Source organism: Equus przewalskii, chromosome 30 (genome assembly GCF_037783145.1).
Source record: "Equus przewalskii isolate Varuska chromosome 30, EquPr2, whole genome shotgun sequence".
NCBI lineage: Eukaryota > Metazoa > Chordata > Mammalia > Perissodactyla > Equidae > Equus > Equus przewalskii.
The window spans coordinates 13,990,301-14,013,423 of record NC_091860.1 but is presented as its reverse complement, the minus strand read 5'-3'; the positions used below and the strand labels follow the sequence as shown (position 1 = coordinate 14,013,423).

Genomic DNA, 23,123 nt, shown 5'->3' with positions numbered 1-23,123 from the left:
GGAGAAAATACTGGAACTGTTAAACTACAATGATATAACTTAAACTCGCTCCTCATAACTGCATCCAGACAGGGCAGAGTTTCAATGCTCCGAAGCTTGACTTCTAAACTCAGTAGTTCAGAGCTTTCACAATGAGTGGTGCTGGGCTTCACAGCATCACCTGTGGCCCAGATTCACGAAGAGCCAGAAAAAGCAGAAAAAAATAGACACTGAATGAAAGCTTTTTATCATAGCCAAGGAACAAACATTAGGAAAGAAATGGAAAATGCGATAAGCGTACCTTAATTATTAGCAAAAATGAAAAGTAAACAAACAACACAATGCCACATAACTATGGGCATAAAGTCCCTCCAATTTTGGATGAAACTGAACAAAAAGCTGTCGGGGAAGATAGCACCACCAGATTTTTATGTAGAACTCACTATAAAATCAGTAATATTTTTAAGACTGAATTTTACACAAAATAATATCTCTGTGCTTATTTTAATAAGAAAATAATATCTTACTGACTTTGCACCAATGTGAAGGGGCTAGAGAAGTTTGTTTAATCAGTCTGTATATATTTATTGAAAGCCTAAAATGTGCCATTCTACAATAGTGGATTAAATGCATATAAACCCTGTCCCATGGAGCCAGCTGTGCAGGAAGTGAAATAGATATTTAAAGCACACAGATACATATATATGACTACTACAAATTGTGTTAAGAACGATAAAGGAAAAGAACAGAAAATAAAGGGGAGGAGAGCAATACAATTTAAATTGGCAAGTCAAGGACATGACATTTAAGCCAGTACTTGGTATAAGGACGTCGGTGAGGAGAGTGTTTTCCAGGAAGGCAGAATGCGTGATGCTCCAAACCAATTAATATGCCTTACAATTTAAGGATAATACTTATTATTAAACTTTAACAGCAATCTAAAATGTATTTTTTAGGTTTAAAATCCATTCTTATCAATATATCAAGTGCAATTTTAGAACAAATACTAATTACTATAAATACACAAGTTTTACTTGATATAATAAAACTAAAAGAATTCCATTCATCACATAGACAAATTCCAAGTAATAAATTAAGATGATATATGAATAGATTAGCAAATTAACCACTCTTAGAAGAATTTTTTAAGTAGATAACTTTGCTTCTGCACTGACATGTGAGACACATAAATACACCAGTTTTCTTTATTTTGGCAGATGAGATTTCACTTTTTTTTTTTTTACTGATTTTCTTTTAATTACTCTACCATAATTTTATGTGCCTTCTAAGTTTAAAAAAGAGAAACTTTACAATTATGGGAGCAAAGTTCCAGTTCACATAGGAAGGGTTTGTGTTTCCATTACCTTTTCTGGGTTCAGTTCCACAGAGCTCAATTTACAGATAAAATGGGAGGGGTCTGCCCGCTCACTTATTGCTCTCATCTTTTCATCAGGCATGTCTTATCACTACACAGCACTACCACGGCCTCGTCAGCGCCTTCTCTCACAATCTTTCTGGTGCCATCTTGCTCCTTCCTTCCTGCATCCTGACCCCAGTTTCCCTGTTTCTTGCATTCCTAAATCCTTTCCCTTCTATGTATCTATTTGCCTTGGACTGCTCCTGTGTTCATAATCTGTCATTAGTTTAGGAGCCAAAGAATACATGATCTTCCAAGTCGTCAATGAAAAGAAGCAACTATACTTTCTGCCCTTTTTTCTAGCCAAGACACCTGAAATTACAAATAGAACACACCGAATTCATTCCAGGAGTCCTATATATTCATCTGCCCAGTTTCCCCCTTTTCTGATGGGTTTACACACCAGGAGATCAGTAAGAATGTCATGAGAAAACAAAGATGATGGATATAATAGAATTGCAAGTTACAATCTGCTTAAGTATCTGATCATTCAGTTGTTAAATGATTTGAGGGTTTTTTTTTTTTAATCTGCCTAAATCTGTTACTGCCAGGTAATAGCCCTAGTGGTCTTGAGGTTAAGATTCCGTGCTCTCATCACTGTGGCCCAAGTTCGTTTCCAGTCAGGGAACCACACCACCCGTCTGTGAAGTGTCACACTGTGGTGGCTGCATGTTGCCGTGATGCTGAAAGCTCTGCCACTAGTATTTCCAATACCAGCAGAGTCCCCTATGGTGGACAGGTTTCAGCAGAGCTTCCAGACTAAGGCAGACCAGGAAGAAACTTAAATACCAAAACTTTCTTCTAAGGACTCTCAAATAAAATTGTAAAGGAATGAATTTAAGACCAGAATCTAAGGGCCAGTGTTACTGTTCCTGCTTCATTCTGGGTGTGAATTCATGTAAAAATGTAGAGATGAAACTACTCTGAATAGCCACAGTAATTCATTGAATCCTCACAACAACCCGAAAAAGTAGGTATTTCTGTCAACCCATTTTACAGACGAGGAAACTGCAGAAAGAAATGAAGTAATTTGTCCAAGGTCACTCAACTAGCAAGTGGCAGAACCAAGAGTTTAACTTGGGCAGCCCTGCTCCAGAGCCCTAACCTCTCAGCGGAACCATACTGCTTTTCTAGAATCTGCTGCTTCTCCTATATGACTGATGGGAAATCTTTGCCTCCAGAAAAGGCTGAATCATAAGAAGTCAGGTAGCCATGCTGGAAGTCTAAAGACACCAGCATCATTGCCATGGGTGTGCCAGTACGCCCTGCCTCTTCCACGAGCGTTATCTGGAATGAGAAGAGCTTGGAGTCACAGCCCTTCTCAGCCCACCGAGGAGAAGGTCCCTCAGACGAGTCCCCAATCTCTTAGCAGCCTTAGAAAACACTTAGAAAAGTTGTTTTATAAGTGAAAGTGCCTTAGAAACTGTAAAACAGCACGAGGCACACTTACATTCAGGAGTCTCTCATTTACCCCTCTCTCTTCTCATTTTCACCCCCACGGCCAGCTAGTCTCTACAAGTTCTGAGCACTCTCTGAGTGAACCATGACAGGAACATCCCAGCTGGCCTCTGGGACTTGCCCCTCTTGTCCTGACAGCCTTCCTGCACAGCGTTGCCACATTAACTTTCCTCAAAAGCATTTTCTTCACAATGCCCCTTGGCTCAAAGTTTTCCATGATAACTCATTTCTTACCTGAAAGTGGAGACAACTTGAGAGACTACAGTTAAAATGGTGAGAAGTTAGTATCGATGACTCCTTTTCTGAATTCAGCTCTAAAATGCTCCCTGTTACTACATTCCAAAATCACTTTTTCTTTTATACCTTTTCTTTTCTAGAACACATTATACCTACTCTGCTCTGTAAGTCTGGCCTATAGTCTAAAGGAAAACAACACTGACCCGTTTATCACCACACAGCATCGAAATTCCTCCCAAATTCCCATGTATGTTTACAACCCACATCTCCTCACTGGGAGCCTCTGCCTGCACTTTCGAAACCTTTATCTGGGCCCTTCCCCTGAGCAGAGCTTTCTCTCCCTTTAGATCCGGCTTAGCTCAAATCTACCTCCTACACAAAACCTTTCTAACTACACAGCCCCCGCTGACTTCCTTCTCCTCCACACTCACAGAGCATGATGGGTGTAAATGCTTCATTGGCAATTCCCTTTCTGCTAACAACTTTGAGCATCTTCTAAAATGTTTATTGGCTAATATATTTGATCTTCTGTAAACCGTCCCTTCCCCTCCTTTGCTCATTTTTCTACTAGGCTGTTAGTCTTTTTCTTTTCAATATGACAGTACTTTTGCATATTCTAGATGTTAAAATGTTCCCATCATATGCATTACAGATATTTTTCCAAATATTTGAAGACCACTGCTCTTCTTTTTATATTTGAAAACTATTCTCAGATGCATCCTTCTCCATATAAACTCTAACTTATTTATTTAAATATTTAATTTTCTTCAAATGTTTTAAAAGCCTGTTTGTATTCTAGTGGAATCACATGGAATTTTTAAAATTAATTTTGGAACAATCAATATTTCTATGAGATTGAGTATTAAGACTCCTGCGTCAAAAGCAGAGAAGCATTTGTTCAGATATTAGTTTATGTTCTTCAGTTAGATTTTATAGTTTTCCTCGTTTACATGCCTCCATTTTGAAATACAATTCAATTAAGACGTTTGCAACTTGAGAAGTGGGTATTTTCAAAGTTGAAACCCTATAAACCTATAAAAATTACTGTTTGATATCATTATTGTTGACTTTGCGAATGTTATCTTTTTCCTTTGAAAGAGTTCTTAATTTTTATATAGTCAAGTATGTCAAACACTTCTTTTATAGTTTCTGGATCTCCGGTTTTGTTTAAGAACAACTGTTATTCCTATGTGGTATATACAGTCTCCTGGATTTTCTTTTAAGATTTTTAAATTATTTTATTGTTTACATTCACATCTTTAATCCATCTGGAATTCATTTTGTATATGGTTTAAGATTCAGGTCCAATTTTATTTTTACCCTGATGGATGGCCAGTTATGTCAGCACCATTTATTAACTAATCCAACTTTCTCCCACTGACTTGACCCAACACTTTTATCATATATTAAATTCTTATACATATTGGAATCTATTTCAGGATTCCCTATGCTATCCTTCTGATTACTTTATCTCTTACTGTACCAATCCCATATTGGTTTAATTTCAGTGGTTTTATATTATGTTTTGGTAACTCATAACTTAAGTTCTCTTTCACTGGTCTTCACTTTCATACTTTTAAAGGCTATTCTCAAGTATTTCCTTTCCATCCAAACTCTAAGATCCTTTATTCATACTTAAAAAAAAACTCTGTTGGATTCTAATTGAAGTTGCATGACATTTATATATTAATTTTGGGAGAACTGAAATTTCTATTTATTGAGACTTTCAGCCAAAAACACGGCATGTCTTTACACTTTTCCAGATCTTGTTTTATGGTTCTTCATTAAGATTTCAAAGTTTTCTTCATTTACATCATCTCTTTTTTATTTAGTGATTAAAATAAAACATTTAAAAGGTGAGAAAATTGATATTTTTATTACCAAGTTAAAAACTGTGTACATGTGTGTGCATAGATAGAAATCTAATTATTCATCTAACCTAATTGATATGATTATTGCTGAATTCTAGAAATCTTAGGAAATGTGACAACATGGCTACACTCAATGAAAACGGTTAGGATTTGAGCCAAGAAAAAAGAAATTGTTTTATACTTAAAACAGTTGGACTTATTTTATCCCTTACTGAAATTTATAATTATTGCAGTCCCATCTGAAATGGTTTCAGATACATTATCTTTGCATATTCTTGCAATTAAAGATATTATCTAAAATGAAATATTTTCCAGTGCTGATAGAAACAAAATCTCTGAATAAAATCATTGTAGAGTCCTCACTAGATTCTTACTTGACTAGAAAGTTTAGAAGCTTCCATAGCATGTTCAAAATCTGGTCTTCCAATCACAGCAGGCTCCTTATTCATGACTCCTTGCCCTTTCTTGTAGTCTGCCTAAAATGAATAAATAAGAGAAGGTTAAATATTTCTACTTTCCAATGAAGAATTACATTGACATTAGCCAAAAATAAAATATAATAGACTCTCAGTCCATAAAAAATAATCCTTACAATTCATCATGTACTGAAATGCTGACTGTTAAAGCAGGAATTGATTTTATAGAGCGGTTATTTAAATAAATTCAACTTTTTTGTAATAAAATAACTACTAAGTTTGAGTCTACATATCCAGTCATCATCACTATTATGCTTACATATAAACACAATACATAAAAAAAAAGTTAGGAGAAATTTCTGGATAATTGAGACCCTGCATTCTACAGACAGATGGATTTTATGGCTTTGTTTAATCTCAGGAACTGAACTAACTCTCTTTGGTTAGCATGCAGTTTAATTTGGTAAACAGTTATTGATTTTTAAAGTGAGTGTAGCCTATGTCATTCTAACATTTGGTTTAAGTCATCATCTTTAACCAGAGTTTTAGGCATGTTTAAGTGAAATGGCGTTCATCAAGGAGGATGCCTTAGAGAAGATAAGAAACAGTCATGATGTGAGGAAATGTACAAGGGTAAACGTTGGCAGAAGAGAATCTGCACAATTAACAGCAACAAGATGGGAACAAGGCCCAGTGAAGTTCTTTGGGACAGGGTAAGGTGAGAGAGAATACGGGACCAAGATGACTAACAACCTTGACTTTCAGGTTGAGACATTTGAATGTTATACCCAAACAGTACTTATTTCTCTAAAAGTATAACACTAGCCATAGTCAAGTTGAGTTTGGGCATATCCCTGAATAGTTTACATAACCAAATGAATAATCCAGATAAAATAACTGAGATGTCATTAATTCAGATTGAATAATTTCACTAATTGAATTAACCATCCAACTACCAAAGCCAGGCTTTGTCTTCTGCAAAAAGAGGAAATCATTTCTGCTCAAGATAGGAAAGAGGGATTACATTGCTTATGATCTTGGAGATCTGCATCGCCATCTTGATGTCTGGTCTGTCGAGCTCCGCACTATACATGTGGCTGTCCTGCACATCTTTTCTATAAGAAATCTGATCAAAGAGACCGTTTTGATTGACAAAAAGGAAAAGAAGAAATTAGTAATTTCATATAACTACTAGCATTACTCATCCTTGCCATAATCATGTAGAGAGCCCACTAACCATACTTTTTTTCATGTGCAACACTTATTTGGATAAATATATTCTCTTTTTACTATACCTATGCCTCATGAACAATATGGCATATAAAGTGAATTTATACAACATAAGAAATATGAGACCAAGATCTCAGCAAAAAAACAATCTTAAAGGATTTTACATACATCACCCTCACAAGCATGTTGTTGTGTGTAAGTAGATATGTGTATATATGCATACAGAATATCCTCATCAGGGGCTTTAACTTGCCCATTGCACAGTCTCTATCCCCAGTGGATATAGGATAAGCCCCAGCACACAAATAGAGAAAAGCACTTCCGGGGGTGAGGGTGTTTGAGCTGAGAAACTCTCCAGCTATCACCCTCCCTACCACACCCTTCTCTCCCTTTACTGACCCATGTCTGGGCGGCCTAGTCGTGGGTACTGAGAATTTTATTATCTAGTAAATATCATTGCAACAACTTGATCCTCCAAAAATAAAAGCAATTATATTAAGGAATAATCTTCCTCTGAATGTATATTAGACACAATGAAACCAAAGTATGGAAAATAGAGATATAAAGAGGAGAAGAAAAAATAGAGAGAGAGATATATAATTGGGGTCCATCCACAACCCTCAAGAATCTGCATTTTACTGAACTCCCCAGTTGACCGCTAAGAATAAGTCTTCTAGATAATAGCAATCGTATCTTGTTATTTTCCTTTCAACTTTGCAGCATTAAAAAACATTTGTACTTTCTTACTTTCAAAAATAATATCAAGTGCAAGAAATGACGATGCTTCAATAGGCTCCCTATGGGTTATATTACTTTATTTCAATGAAACATTTATATACATTTCTATTTACTCTTTTAAGAGCTTGCATTTGCCTCACCACCAAGACTATTTTTAAAACTATGTTTGTAATCATGGATCTGTCTGACAAGTGAACGCAGCTTAAATACAATTAGTATCATTTCAGCAAGAACATCTGTTTTCTTCAATATATCTATTTTCATAGATTATTTCATAAATTACCTTAACAAGTAATGTCAGGCAGGTTTTGTGCATATAGGTAGCAAAAAAACCGCATAAAAATAAGATGAAAATTCATTACTTTGTTGGGTGAATTTAAAATCTTTAAGGATTTAAAATAAGCCAATTTCATTGGTTTCAAAAAGCAACACACTCATCCACAAATGATGGCCAGTCAACCTCAGCCTACACTGTTAAACACAAGCTGTGTAAACAAAAACCAACTCTCAGGTGACAACAAACCCAAATTATTACCCACCTACACAACTGTTTCTAAGTTACTACATTGATATGAAAACCATAGGGGGGAAATGTCTTTTTGTTTAGAAAAGAATGAGGGTAAAAATGGAAACCTTCACTTTCTGAAAAGAGCTGCAACCTTTCAGAAATCTAAGCTGTACACGGGTTACCTAATTATATGCTGTTCAGCCTAATGACTGCATGAAGAGAGGTGAACAGCACAAAGGCGGCAGGAGCAGGGCTCTGAATAGGGCCCCATCATCCATGTAAATTGCAAATTAGAGGCCAGCATAAGTGACTCAAAACAAATATTAAGATCGACATGAGCTGTAAATTCAAACAAGCGGACACCACAGAGCCACATGGGAGAAAAGCACCGGGAGCCTGGTCACTAGTCGGATCTTCCAGAACATTACTGCTTGGGTATATTCTGCAGGAACAGGGGGCTTACGCTGAGGGACACCGAGAGCAGCAAGCTCCTATCTTTCACTCTCTGCAAGGCTGTCTGATCGTAGGTGGAACAGTAACATGAGTGCCCGAGTGGACTATTCATCTTCCTCCACCTTGCCTGTCACTTGGGTCTGAGGGCAGCTCAGCTGACATTTCTCAGATGTCTGCCATAGGTATTTGCTCCATTCTGCAGTGGGTCGGAAGCAAGGAGGAATAAAAATGTTACTCAGCAGAAGAAAGGTTTGTCAGCGGAAGGTCAAAGAATATATGTACGTATATTTTTCTATTTCCTGAATAAATTCAAACCCTAAGTGCTAAGTGTATTGGAACAGTGGACTGGCCTCCATTCTTCAGACAGTCTTCTCAGGAGGATAAGGTGTTCTATATAATATTGTTTTGAGTAAGAAGAGAGAAAGGAGATTCCTGAGAATCAGCAACCCAGGACGGGTGCGAGCCTGAGGGTCACTGATTGATTTTACCACATTTTATTTAACGTTTTGTTCCCAACTGTTTCCTCAGAGCACAGCAGAGAATGAAGAAGGAGGGGTAGGAAGGAAGAATAAAGAATAAAAGAGGAGAAGGAAGAGGAAGAAGAAAGACGAGAAGAAAAAGGAGGAGGAGGAGAAGATAAAGATAATAATAATAATAATAATTAATAATAATAGCCTCCATTTTAGACCATTTGTTATGTAGTACCAGGTACTTAACACCCACAGCCTCACTCCTACATTTCTTAAATGTGTAACTACAAGGATCTATATCCAATAAACCAAGTTCCCCTTACAACTCTCCTACTTCAAATTTTTTCTTAATTTTTAAATATTTATTCCCACTAATGAACATCACAATAATTCTACTAAAGTTCCACAAAGGAAACAAATAGAATTTTAATAGGCAGTGCACTAAAGCCACAACACGATTTAGGGGGAAATGATATTGCAACGAAATTCCAGTCTGTTCCAGGCGAAGAAGGTATTATTTCTCCATTTCTTTAAATCTTTTATTCTACCTTTCAACGAAGTTTCGTCATTTTCTTCTATAGGTGCTGCACAGGGCAATATAATAATTATAACTTCTATACATTTGTCTTGTACCCAAGACAAACTGCTTTATCTTTTTAACGGTATAAAACAGTACATAAACTTATCTGCAAAGAATGATTGTGGTTTCTTTCTCAGGAACACCCAGAATCATTACTTTACAGGCTTGATCTCTTCCTCCTGTCTTTTTTTCACTGAATTTACTTCCTTGCCCTTTTCTGCATATCTGGGTCATTTTCCTAAATTATTCCTTTGCAGTGGACATGCATTCATCTTTTTTTTATCTGCCTAGCGTTTTTTATCTGGAAACTGCCCCTCCCTCACTCCATGTGACTTGGTGGGGCTATCAAATGCAGCCTACCTTCCTGGTGACAGGAGTGGACACGTGACAGGCTGCCCAATCAGATACCCCATCCCTTTGGAAACCATGATTAACAAGCGGGCAGACACCTAACCCAAGCAGGGCCGAGTCATCTGAAGGATCTGAGGCTGGGGGAGAAAAAGCGCTGTCCTTTCCTCTGGATCAGCTACTATGAGGATGATTTAATTTTGGAAACACCAGCTGTCATCTTGAGACCACCTAGACAGGGTCTGTCTGCAAGTGAAGCCAAGAGACGGGGAGAGAGGAAGCGTCTTGGTGTGGAGCCTCTGGATCCAGTTATGCCTGAGGTGGCTTGAACTTTCCAAGTACGGAAACCAACAAATTCTCATAGTTTACTTGAGCTAACTTGAGATGGATTTCTGTCACTAAATCTAGAAATTCCTGACTAACACATTCTCCATCTCACATGGTTTTCTGCAGTGTCAAATCTGTTCTTTGTGGCCTCCAATAAAGTTTTAATTCTATCACAATCTGTCGTTGAATTTCTTCTTTATCTCACCCTGTTCAACATTCCCCCTCAGCTTGTATTTTCATCTCATTTTATTATCTTTTAATCTCAGCTTTTTCTCCTCTTATAACCTTTCCCCTTCTGTTTCACAAGGCCATGTCTTCTGCAGGTTTTTTACATTCGTGCCGTGTCCAGTGTGTCGGGCACTGTTCTGAACACCTTACCTGCATTAATTTATTCAATCCGCGCCCCACCCCTGTTGGGCTGGAGTGTTGTAATCAACTGGGCTCCATCAACACTCCTTCCCAAGGCTAGAACTTATCCAGAATCCCCTTGTTTGTATTGTTCTGGGTTAGATTTGGCCAATAAGAGATGCTTATTAGATTTTGAAAATGATAGTGAAATGGACACCTTTCTTCTTCATGTACAGCCAGACACGTACATGTCAGACAAGAGATTCCCCGGGATTCTGTGGCAAGCTTCTCATATTCAGACAACAGTGATTTAAGACTCCTCAATAGTTGAGTTAATAAACTGGAGAAAAGCAAAACCTCCACCAAGACTGTCCTTACACTGAAATTCAAGCTCTTAGAGCTGCGAAGACTGAGAGCTGAGGGATGGCAGCCAGGAGGGAAGCCACAGACGGACACCTGCAGGGGCAACGTCAGCAGACAGACTTCAAGAAGTCAAATGCAACTGGCCCAGAACCATTCATTCTCTTTGCTACTCTGGTGAAAGTTAACATGATTGCTGGTGAGAAGAAACTAGATGGGATAGACATCTTTTAAGTCTGTGGAGCAAAAGTGGGCAGCGTAACCTGTATTTAGTTAGAATCTGGAAACACCAGTTCAGTCATTCTCAAGAAATCCTTTTGTCATTACCATACATTCTCACATTACAGAAGCCCTCCCAGTATCATCAAACAGGCAGATGGACTGGAAATTCTATCTTAGTGAGGTTTATTTCTGTCTGGGCATGGTTTATGTAAAAAAATCTACCACATTATTAAACTGTAATATTTTTATAAGAGAATGTAAACCTTTTAAATATAAGTAAATGCAGGATCTGACATTCATCAGAAGATAGAAAAGTTTTCAGTCTTCTAAAAGATGGAGTAAAACATGGAGTTGTGTCTAGAACAGTTGATCATTATCATTATTGACATTGTTTATAAACCATTTTATAGTTGATAAAAGTTTTCTTATTCATGATTTAATTTTATCACCACCACAATCTTGTGAAGAAGGCAGAATAAGTATTACTAACGATTCTGTTTTAGAAATGAACAAAAGACTATATCGGGGCTGGCCCATGGCCGAGTGGTTAAGTTCACATTCTCTGCTTCTGCAGCCAGGATTCACCAGTTTGGATCCTGGGCATGGACCTACACACGGCTAATCAGGTCATGCTGTGGCAGCATGACACACAGAAGAACCAGAATGACCTACAACTAGAATATACAACTGTGTACTGGGGCTTTGAGGGAAGAAAAAAAGAGGAAGATTGGCAACAGATGTTAGCTCAGGGCCAATCTTCCCCACCAAAAGAAAAAATAATGAATATATCAAATTTAAAGCTAAATCCTAAAGTGCTATTATTGTAAGTCACATCGGGGAACCACATAGAGTCATAAATGCTTTTCCAGTATCATTTTACTGATTTATTTTTAAGCTTTTTCACTTGCTCATGAAATAGAAATTCTGTTTATTGATACATTTTTATTAATGTCAAAAAAGTACATATATCTTTTTTGAAAAGAACATTAAGTCTCCGGTTTCCCCTGCTGAATACACCTTTCTAATACACATTGAATTGATTACCAATATGGCATTTTGGAAAAGTTTGCCATTCCTATTTCATCACAAGTCTATTCAGACCACATTACTTACAAAACTTAAAATGGCAGTTTAAAATTTGTTTGACTTATTTCAGAACTATTGGGCTTCATGTCGCTAATAAGATTGATGAGAACTCAAAATATTACGAGAGTTTTCATTACAAGCCTAGGGGAAAGGAACAAGATAGAATATCTCCAGTTTCCCTAATTACATTAGAAAAATTTGGCAGGAGTACATCCCTTAAGATACAAAAGGATTTAGATTGGTTGTTTTTAATCATATTTTGATTATAGGATCAACAAGATTGGTAGTTATATGGGTTCAGGAAACTTTTGAATACGCCCTTTTGAACCTAATGCTTCTTAATATAAATTTCATATTGATTTGGCTTTTTTATCAATCTAGCCTCTTCTAATTGTTTCAAATTAACTATGAAATCACCCTAAACTTTTAAATCACCCTTTAAAACTGGAGAAGAACCAAACAGGACTAATACCTTATGGCACGGCTCTTCCTCAGAGCTCTTTATATCTCTTATCTCACTTAACACTTGTGAGAACGCTATGTGGTAGATATCATTTTTATGGATGAGAAAACTGAGATTTAAGATATTAAATAACTTGGCCAAGGTCATCCAGGCAACACGTGGCAAAGCAAGCATTTTAACCCTGGCCTGACTCCAAATTTCTTTTCTGTTACATGTCACAGTAGAGGATATTCTGAGAAATAATTTTTTTCCCTGTTTCGTGATCACTGAATGTTGGGGTGACAAGAGAGACTACTACTGCCACCAGAATACTTGTCCCCTTGGAACTCTCAGTTATTCAGAGGTGAAAATTCAGCTGGCCAGTCACAAAGAACCCTCTCCCCCAACCTCTTCTGCTTATTCACTTCTCTAAAGATATACAAGAGAGAATAGTTCTGAGAAGGAAAAAAAACCATTCCCTTTGGCCCATTGATGAATGTTCTAATAAAAGGGTTGAGCAGAAAGAAGGTAGAAATTAAAAGGTTTGAACTGTAATTGCCCCAGTTTCTTGGTTCTCTAAGAGATATTAGAAAGCTGACTTGATTTTGGTGGAGACAGAAGAAGGTAAGCAGAGATGCTGACTTGCATTGTTTCTAGGTAAATCAGATGCACACGTGATGACACATTTTATTTTAAATTCAATTAAGTCATTCCTAGGCATAGTGTAAAGTGACATTCCATGTTATGAAAGGATATTTCTATTAGTAAATTCTATGCAAATGAGTCTCACTGGGCTGAAGTTTATGGGAAACACGGTTTTTCATCTTTGATGGAGATGCTGTAGCTTTTCCTACTGAACCAAGAGATGGACTTACTTTCCTGTGGCTTTCAAGACCTATGTTTAAATTTCATATTGTAGGGACAACAAATGTATTATTGTAAGTGCCTTGACTCTAGAGGAATATCAACTACTTCACAGGTAGAATACAAATATCATTCTCACTTTAAATCTGAGTAAACAGTCTTAAACACTTTCTAAATCCTATTATATGTACAAACTTTGCATGTAAAGGTTGAACCGAGTAGACAGAGGCGTGTAAGTAAATAGATCCTTCTCCCATAAGTACACAGTATTGAATGGAAGAGAAAAGGGCTTTATACTTTATTCCCTCAATCCCTCAATCAAAGACCTTTTAAAAGAAAAGGCAGAGTTAAAATAATAACCCCAGTTATATGATAAGGAACTTCCGTATTTGAATTTCATTGAATTATAGAGTTAGAAAGGGCCTCCCGAGGATTGGTTGTAATGCCAATCCCCTCCCCAGACCACCACCACCATCTTCCTTCCTGCAGTGCACTGAATCCGCTGATGTGAAGTATGATAACCTGTTTTGTGCTCCTTTTTGAAAATTTCATTTAAAATCTTGACCAATATCCAGGGACCTTTAAGAGGGAGGCAGCAGGGCATAACAGAAAGATCGGACTTCAAAGTTTGATTCTTCAGTCTCATTTTCCTCATCTACAAAATGGGAATGAGCACAGGGGTTTCGAGAGAATCGGAAATGATCAAAGTCTTGGCACAGTTCCTGGTACCCGGCAGTCCTTGCTAAGTGGTGGTTATTGTGATTATTATAGTCATTCTGTAAGCAAACTATTCGTATAAAGCATCCCCTAAAATGACCTTGCTAGTAATTACAGACATGTAGCTTCTTCAACTCTTATCAATCTTAAAGGGTCTTAGAAAAGTGCTTTGGTATTTGCATACGTTTATGCATTTGGATTAAAATGTAAAACCTCACTTAGTTTTAACTAAGCAGTGACCTATTGCAATTTAAGATCAGATAACTGTTGCCATCCTGCAAAGAAAGACTGCACAGCTGCAGCTCTGGGGGCACAGAGTCAGCAAAGCATCATCAGTAAGAGAACTAAGTAGGGGGACAGATCCCATGTGAGATGACAGAGATGCTTCAGGTACTTTTCAAAAAAAGGAAATTTCTTGACCCAACTAGGTCAGATGCTTTATCTCAACTGATTCTAAGCCATGAAAAACCTGACCAACAGTTTCTATATTCCTTCTAGAGAGCAGAGAATTCAGGATGGGAAGATAAATAAGCTTTCCCTGAGATTTCAGGAGGAAATGATTCTTCAAGGCTGCCAGGATAGTGGTGGTAATTGAGCAAACACATGAAAGCTTTGATGTACCTGCTACCTTACAACTAAAGAAGAAATTCGTTTTCTACAGGCTCACTTCCTCCCACTTTGCTTCTGCTTCTAAACCAGCCATTAGGCATCCATTGCTTTCCTCTTCCTTAAGTCTGCCACTTTGCCCCCCACAAGCATTTCAAAAGAAAGAGCAGTGGTGTACAATCTTGCTAGTGTTTGTGAACGAGTCTTTGATTTCTGATGCTCTTTCAAGCAGTCCTTCTGCAATTCTAGACTGAAAATTGTGGGCTCTTCACCATCTAGTCAAGGAAGCTCTAGGAAATGTTAATAACCCAATAGTTCCCAAGGATCCACGTGTCTTGTTCAAAGCAGAATTTCCAATGTCTGCAAGTCCCTGACATTTTAAAGGCATTCCACAAGGTTCTAATGAGTATTGACAGAATAATTCAGATGTACTTCTGGCTAAACACTGAGACAAAAATCAAAGAAATTTGAAAGTCCTTCTTGAACACGAGTTGCATTATTTAAATTTCAACAACATATCCATTATCCCTGATGGGGGTTGACTACAATTTTCCAGAAAACCATGAGGAATGGCTTCCTTACATTACTCTGGTGTTTATTGACCTCCATGGCATGTCTGGTCTCAGGTGGCTCCTTCATATGGGCATAATCAGAGATTCCTTTGGCAGCATTGTGTTTCTGCTTGTAGGCAATCTTAACAAAAACACACACACACAAATTATTGTTAGTTTCATTTAGAGGTGTACTGAATTCTTACCTGTTATGTTGCAGTGTTTCGCTAGGATTTTATATATTTGAATACCACCACTGATGGTCAAATTTGCCTAAGCATCCATAACAAAATAGTATACACAATACTTAAATGTTAGTGCTTCAATTCAGAGTCCTAATTCTACCTCTGTCATTTATTTCAAGTCCTTGACCATATGCTGAAATCACTTCTGGTATTCATCCAGCTTAAATTTCAGATACGGTTTTGGGAAATCTTTCACATGCACAAGGTTTTAGGGTCAATTTGTCCAAGGTTTAAATCTTGGGAAAGCAACTGACAAAGTGGGGGAAATGATTAGAAATTTAAAAGTGAATTGTTCATTTTTTAATTAACTGTTATGATTTTTATGTAGGCACTGCTACAATATAATATAAACCTCATTAAATGCCATAAGCTTTGGGAGAAAATATAACATGCAGGCAGAATTCTCAGATATGTCAAGCCCCATTGGAGTAATGAGCATCATACCAATGCCATCCATTACCGCCAAGTTAAATTTGTTGCACACTTGGATGGACAGAAGGCACGAGAATGATTACTTCAGAAGTAGAAGCAACGAAACTCAACAACAGAGTTAGAAATTAAGGAAGGCCCAAAGACAGCAAACAAACTATCCCCTTACTTTCAGGCTATGCCATTATCCTATTTATTTCCTTCACAATTTTTACTTACCTCATTTCATTTTTGTACAATTATTTCTTTTCTGTCTGCCCTTACTAGAACATAACTCTAATTCACTGAGTGCTGAGAACCCAGAATAGAGCCCGGCATAAAGTAAGCAGCAGTAATATTTGCTCAATGAGTGAATAAATAAATGACTGAATAACTGAATGAATGAGAATAAACCAGGAATAAATGAATGAATTATTTTAAAATTAATTTCAAATATATGTTAAAAGTTTAATAAAAAGATATTAAACAGAGTTAGAACTATTTGGCACAAGAGAATAAAGGCAACCTAAAAAGAAAAATTAGAACAGTGTTCATCAAGAACAAAAGAAGATCTAATTTTCAATGAAAAAGGACACGGTTAAACTTAAGGAAAAACTTTTCACCAACATGAGCTCCTTGAGAGCTGTGGCTGTATCTTAGACATCTTTTCATATCCTGTGCCTATCTTAGTGAATGTCAGAGAGTAGAAATGCAATAAGTGTTTAGTGAATAAGCAAATGAGTTTATTAAACATTTTCATGAACTTGAGCTCCTTATAGGTTTTAATAAACAGAATTAACCACTCATTTAACTTAGATACTATAATTGTCCAAAGGATTAAAGCAATAATTACACAGCTAATTTTTAAAAATAAAATCATCAAATCTGAGCATAAAAAAGGAAAGCCGTCTAGTCCAACCATCACTGTTTAAACCCTTCTCTGGCTCCCCCACTGAGTTTTTCTTGAAAACTTCTACTGAAAGAGAACTCAAGCTGGGACATCACAGTCTCTGAATTTTGAGAGCTCTGATACAAACGTCCTCTTTCAATGAAACCCCAATCTGCACGCCCAGAGCTGTATCTACCTGGCTATGAAGGAAGAGGCTGGCTCGCAGGACACAACTTCCAACGTGGAATACAGCCGTCAATGACTTCCACTCCTCCAGACTGTCTGCATGGGTAAAGGCTCTGAACCCCCGTATCCCCTAAATGCTCTCCTCAGAGCAAATTCCAATTTATCCATCTCTTTCTTAAGGTGCCACAATGTTCCAGATATGATCTGACTTATCCTAATTAGAATTGTTCAATTTAACCCAGGGTATCATCTCTCATATGCTACACGCTATTAATGCATTCAGAGATCACGTTTTCCTTTTGATGGCTATGCTGAGATTTCTGTCAACTAATACCCTTCAATCTTGTTCAGTCTTGCTCAGCCCTGTTCCCACATCCAATCTTGTGTATCTGGTTGATTACTAGGACTCACATGCAGCACATCACATTATTCCAGGAATAATTCATCTTGTTTGAGTCTGTCCATCGATTTAATCCATCAGGATATCCAATTCTGATGAGTATATCTTTAAATTTCACCAATTAATTATGTTAAGCAGGAAACCCATTAAGAACCTCCATTTGGGCTGAGAAAGTCCATTATCTCAGTTCCATTACATTCTATATTATAACTTTGCAAAGAGTGAGGAGGAGTTTAACGAGGGGCCAAGTCTAGTAAGCCAAGAAAAACTTCTTTGAGAGTTGTTCCTTCTTCTTAAATAAAAAATGCTAGTCTATGCCTATCTCCTTTTTGCTGGATGCCTGATTTATTTTGTATTTTAGTCTATCGTACTTGTGACTTTATAAATGTAACCAATGCGGCTGATAATTTTGTGGGTTATAGAAACGGTGAGTCATCGAACCCAATTTTAAAAAGCACTCTTTCTTAAAAAGGCTATGTAATTTTCCACTTGCTGCGTTAAAATAGTCGTTTCATTTATAGCTGCTACTAAGGACTGCTTTAGAATTAAGATTACATCAAATTGGAGGCAGCTGAACTTTAATTTATCATATTAATTTTCATCCTTAAAATAGCTAATGGGAAATTATGTCAAGCTAATAAATTTTCTGATAAATTTGATTTCTTAGGGTTTGTCAGTATTGTGTCGCATTTCCCTAGATTAATACTGTTTTTTTAATACCTTGAGAATTAAGGTTGCTATGGTACTGGACACCTAACTAGTGGAGGACACTTGCAATAGTCTTATATACTTTATATATAAAGTTGCTTATGTAAGTAATATATACATTTATCTTATATATTTGATCTTTTAGTATATTTTTATATCTCATATAAATATGTTGTGTATATATGATGTACATATATTTCTAACTTACGGTATATTTTACAACTGCTATATAGGTAAATGTACTTTTAATCCCGTAACATACACACCTCTGAAATTTCTAAAACGGGACACTGTGACCACTACAGATAAAAACACAGGCTCTGGAACCTGCCCCGTGGCACAGCAGTTAAGTTCACACGTTCCGCTTCTCCACGGCCCGGGGTTCGCCGGTTCAGATGCCAGGTGCGGACCCGGCACTCCTTGGCAACTATGCTGTGGTAGGCGTCGCACATATAAAGGAGAAGAAGATGAGCATGGATGTTAGCTCAGGGCCAGTCTTCCTCAGCAAAAAGAGGAGGATTGGCAGCAGATGTTAGCTCAGGGCTAATCTTCCTCAAAAAGAAAAAAAAAGAACACAGACTCACATAATCTTCTCAGTTCAGATGCCTGAGGAGCCTGTATGACTCTTGTGATAAAGGACTATTTAGGCTCTGCGTGAAACAGCCGTGGTGAGAAGGATCCACCACTTCATGGCACAGTCCATCCACTTCCAGAAGCTTTCCTTGTGATCTTTGTTTATAAGTTTTTTAATGGGAGATACCTAATAAAATGGCCTCCTAAAATCTCCACATCTCTCTCTCTTTTTTTTAAAGGCATTTCTTCTGATCGCTCATTTTCTATAAGGAATATTAACCTTGCCAATTTCACCCCATCACTCTAGGCTGAATGTAAGCATCTGAGAATGTTGGCAAATTGATTTCAACATAATATTTTGTTCCAATGTCGAAAGTTTAGGAGACTTTTCATTAGAACTCAGAAGACCATTAGATTTCAAAATTTGTCTAATACTTTAATTTAGGTTACCACCGATCTGATACTATTTGGAGACAATAAAGGGTTAGTTCTTTCATTATCACAGACACTGTCAAATAGTTCTACTTTCTTGCCTGTCTTATTACCAGGTAAGCTCTGAGAATTGCAATATTAACAATAATAAAATTGATTTATATAAATCGAAAGCAATGTCATTACAATTACATAAATCTTTGAAATAGATACATTATTCAGAACCCAGGTTTGTCCTTTCTAACAAGTTCAATGACTAGTTACAGCAGCGGGCAGTGCTGCTGCTGGAGAGCACACACATATCTTTCCCAGAGTGCACAGTCTACTATGGGATAATACACGGCAACAATGTAAGGATAACCTAGTCTGAAAAAAAAAAAAAAAATATAGATTCCGAAATATACAATATGGATTCTTTTTCATGTTAAGTTGTATCTTGCACATATCTGTGTTCTATAGACCTGTTTATGCCATAAAAACGTGAGAAAAGTTGTGCGCGTCCAAAGCAATGAGGATGTAAATATCTCAAAATGGTACCTTCCCAAGTAAGAATAAAGATAAGAATAGATTGTTTCTCTTCTTTCTTTATTGCATAATTGCTGCTTGTCACCTATCAAGTGTTGTGTTGTAATTATTTGCTTTATAAAGTAGTCCATACTATCAGCAAGTGGCTAGGTGACCAGATGTTGGCAGGAAGAAAAAAGGGCCTATTAGTCATGGTCAGCCATGCAGAATCCCGACAGCATATATTTTTAGCCTCATGTTGCACAGCTGAGATTAGCTTGCTGCCAAGTTGGTACACAGTGGACATTTAAACTTGTAATAATGAAGTACTTAAAGATGTTCTGCAGAGGACAACTATGCTCAGTATTTTTCAAAAGTGATCTATTTTCAGACTATTTTAAAGTTACGTAGGTATCCTCTACTTAAAAGTAAAAAGAGGGGCTGGCCCGGTGGCATAGTGGTTAAGTTCACATGCTCCGCTTTGGCAGCCTGGGTTCATAGGTTCAGATCCTAGGTGCGGACCTAGCACTGCTTGTCAAGCCGTGCTGTAGGGGTGTCCCAGGTAAAAGAGAGGAAGAATGGCACAGATGTTAGCTCAGCGACAATCTTCCTCAAGCAAAAAGAGGAAGATTGGCAACAGACGTTAGCTCAGGGCCAATCTCCCTCACAAAAAAAAAGCTAAAAGATTCTAGAGAAAGAAGTAACTTGTTTAATAAGACAAAGAAGGGTAGAAATGGTAAGAAAGAGGTGATACAGTACAGATAAGAACCCAGACTCTGGAGCCACTTATCCACATTCACGTGCGGGCTCTGCCATTTATTTGCTGTATGACCTTGGGCAAGTTACTTAACCTCTCTGTGCTTCACTTTCCACATCTCCAAAATAAGCCTACTTCATGGAGTCGTGAGGATTAAATGATATAAATATATGTAAAATGCATAGAACAGTACCTGACACATAGTAAGCATTTCTATGTGTTGGCTATTATTATTAACCTAAAATGTAGCACGAAAAATATAAACTATGTCAAAGGAAACATTTTCTTGGAAAGGAAATTAATAAATTGAAAAAAAATTCATTTTACAAGTAATTTTTTAAAATTTGTATTCAATTTCTTTAAATTAAAAAAAACAATGGTTCATTTTACAAGTATTTAAGGAACACTTTCTGTGTGCCAGGGACTGTCCTAAGCTCAGGGGAAGGGCAGGAAACAAGACAGATGAGGTCCTTGCTCTCTAAGGGAGCCCAGTAATAGATTAATAAAGTAACCCAAAAAAATCAGATTATGCCCTGAAGAAAACAAGAAAATAAATTGAGTGAGAAAGAGGTGAAATATTCTATTTTGAAATTCTGTTTTAAGAACTACAATAGGTTAAATGCATTAAGAATTTCTTACGTGTTGCTGTACTATTAAGGGACAATTACTTCTAAACTTTTGTGGAATCAAAATGAGTTTATGTGATGACAGTTCTTACGTTCATCTGCAACCTGCAATCACTAAAATGGCCATTTCCACCTGATAGAGGCTCTTTCGGGGAGCCTGCGATATTCTAAGTCAAAAACACAATCCACAGAAAAGAAGTTCTGGAACCACTTGTCTCATTGATGGAGCAGAGACTTGTGGCTCCCGAATCTAACCATTAACTCTTTATGTGACTTTTTTTTGAGGTGTACTTAACACACAGTATTATGTTAGTTTCAGGTGTATAACACAGTGATTCAACATTTGCATACATTGTGAAATGATCACCACAATAAGTCTAGTTACGGTCTATCACCTTATAAAGGTCATACAATATTATTGACTATATTCCCCATGCTGTACTTTACATCCTCATGACTTTATTTTATAACTGGAAGTTCGTAATTCTAAATGCCCTTCACCCATTTCACCCCTTCCTCTCTGGTAACCACCAATCTGTTCTCTGTATCTATGGGTAGGGGTTGGGTTGGGTTGGGTTGGGTTTGGTTTTTAGAGTCCACATATAAGAGAAATCATATGGTATTTGTCTTTCTCTGTCTGACTTATTTCATTTAGTATAATACCCTCAAATTCCATCAATGTCGTGGCAAGTGGCAAGATTTCATTCTTTTTTGTGGCTGAGTAGTATTCCATTGTGTATATATACCACGTCTTCTTTACCCCTTCATTCATCAATGGACACTTAGGTTGTTTAAACAATCTTTATGTGACTTTTAATAAGCTACTGGAATGTTCTCCACTTAGAGATCACATGTTAAATAGGAAACTAGTTTAATATTTGCTATAAGATTTTAATCTAAGTAAATTGTCTGAATAGGATTAAAATCTGTTCTATTAATAGCAGTGAAGGAGACTAGGAAAAACAGCATCACGTGACCACAATAAACTTGCACGTCCTTTCCATTTCCTGCGATTCCATCAGGGACTACTGACAGCACATGAAATATCAGTCGCTTCTATCTTTCATTTAATATCATAGACAAACAACTTTTTAAACATGCTAAATAATTCATATTAGATTATACATTTGATCTACATAATATATATAATTTAGGAAATCACACCTCGCTCTGAAGCTTCGTAACTTCTCTTGCAAAGACACTGTCAATCGTTGCTGGCATCTGCTTATAAAGAGAATTGGAAAGGTCTGCCTTAATGGTGCCTTTGTATTTTGCCTAGAGGGAAGAAAGAAAAGAAAAAAATAACCATTCCTTTCTTTTTTACTGTGACTACTGAAAGAGAATAAAAAGAAACTTTCTTCAGACAGAATTAATTTAAAAATCGGAACACCATTTGAACTGTAGATACTGGACCTGATAAATATATTTGGAAAAGAGATCAATAAATCCAATTCACCATGGAGAAAATGTTAAAAGACACACACAAGAAAATAATGACTATTATTCTATTTAAACCCATGTACATTTCTCAAAGTACATCTATTTGCATGAATTGACAGTTTCATATGTTGGATCAGTGAAGAAAAACCTAAGAACAATGAGATATTCCAGAAAGTACAAGTCCTTAGACTCTCCTGGCTAGAACCTGAATGCAAAGACAGCATTCCTTTATTGAAGTCATCTTAACCTCCTTCTACCACGACGGGTGGTCAGCGGGCTTTTTTGCTGTTTCTGCAGCTTCCCACCTCCAGTCTGCACTGTCTCTAAGCGATCTCAATCCTTACTCAAAAAAAGAGAAACACTCATTCGCCATTTCCTCTTGGGGAGCAGGTCCAAAGCAACACAACAGACTGCCCACTTCCATTTTTTTCATTCTGCACTTAACTCCTTCAGGAAAAAGACTCAATTACTAATTACAAACGCCAAGAATTTCTCTGCAGAGGAAAAGTAACAGCTCACACAAATAAACAAAACTGTGTTTTTCCTCACATGTTTACAAGTCTCTGATCCTACTCCCACTCGGAGCTGGACTTGAGCGTTGATTTATCGAGCATATATCCTGTGTAAGCCTTGTGTTCCCACAACTCTTTAAAGTTTGGTACTTAATAAAAGACAATTTACCAATTTTCTTCAAAATGTTTTCATGTTAGCAGAAATAATCCCGAGA

At 37.0% G+C, this 23,123-nt stretch overlaps 1 protein-coding gene across 10 annotated transcripts in view; it reads right to left on the bottom strand.

The window, feature by feature from the left end:
* Positions 1–23,123, bottom strand: part of NEBL (nebulette) — a 332,430-nt gene that overhangs the window by 77,296 nt on the left and 232,011 nt on the right. For 8 of the 10 annotated variants that reach the window (XM_070601400.1, XM_070601399.1, XM_070601407.1 and 5 more), the window contains 4 exons: positions 22,121–22,231; positions 15,260–15,370; positions 6,403–6,504; positions 5,337–5,438 (listed from right to left, as the gene is read on the bottom strand). The exons of the other annotated variants lie outside the window; for them this stretch is intronic. In XM_070601400.1, coding sequence (XP_070457501.1) covers positions 5,337–5,438; positions 6,403–6,504; positions 15,260–15,370; positions 22,121–22,231 — 426 coding nt within the window. The remainder of the gene's footprint in view (positions 1–5,336; positions 5,439–6,402; positions 6,505–15,259; positions 15,371–22,120; positions 22,232–23,123) is intronic. 10 annotated transcript variants of the gene reach the window in all.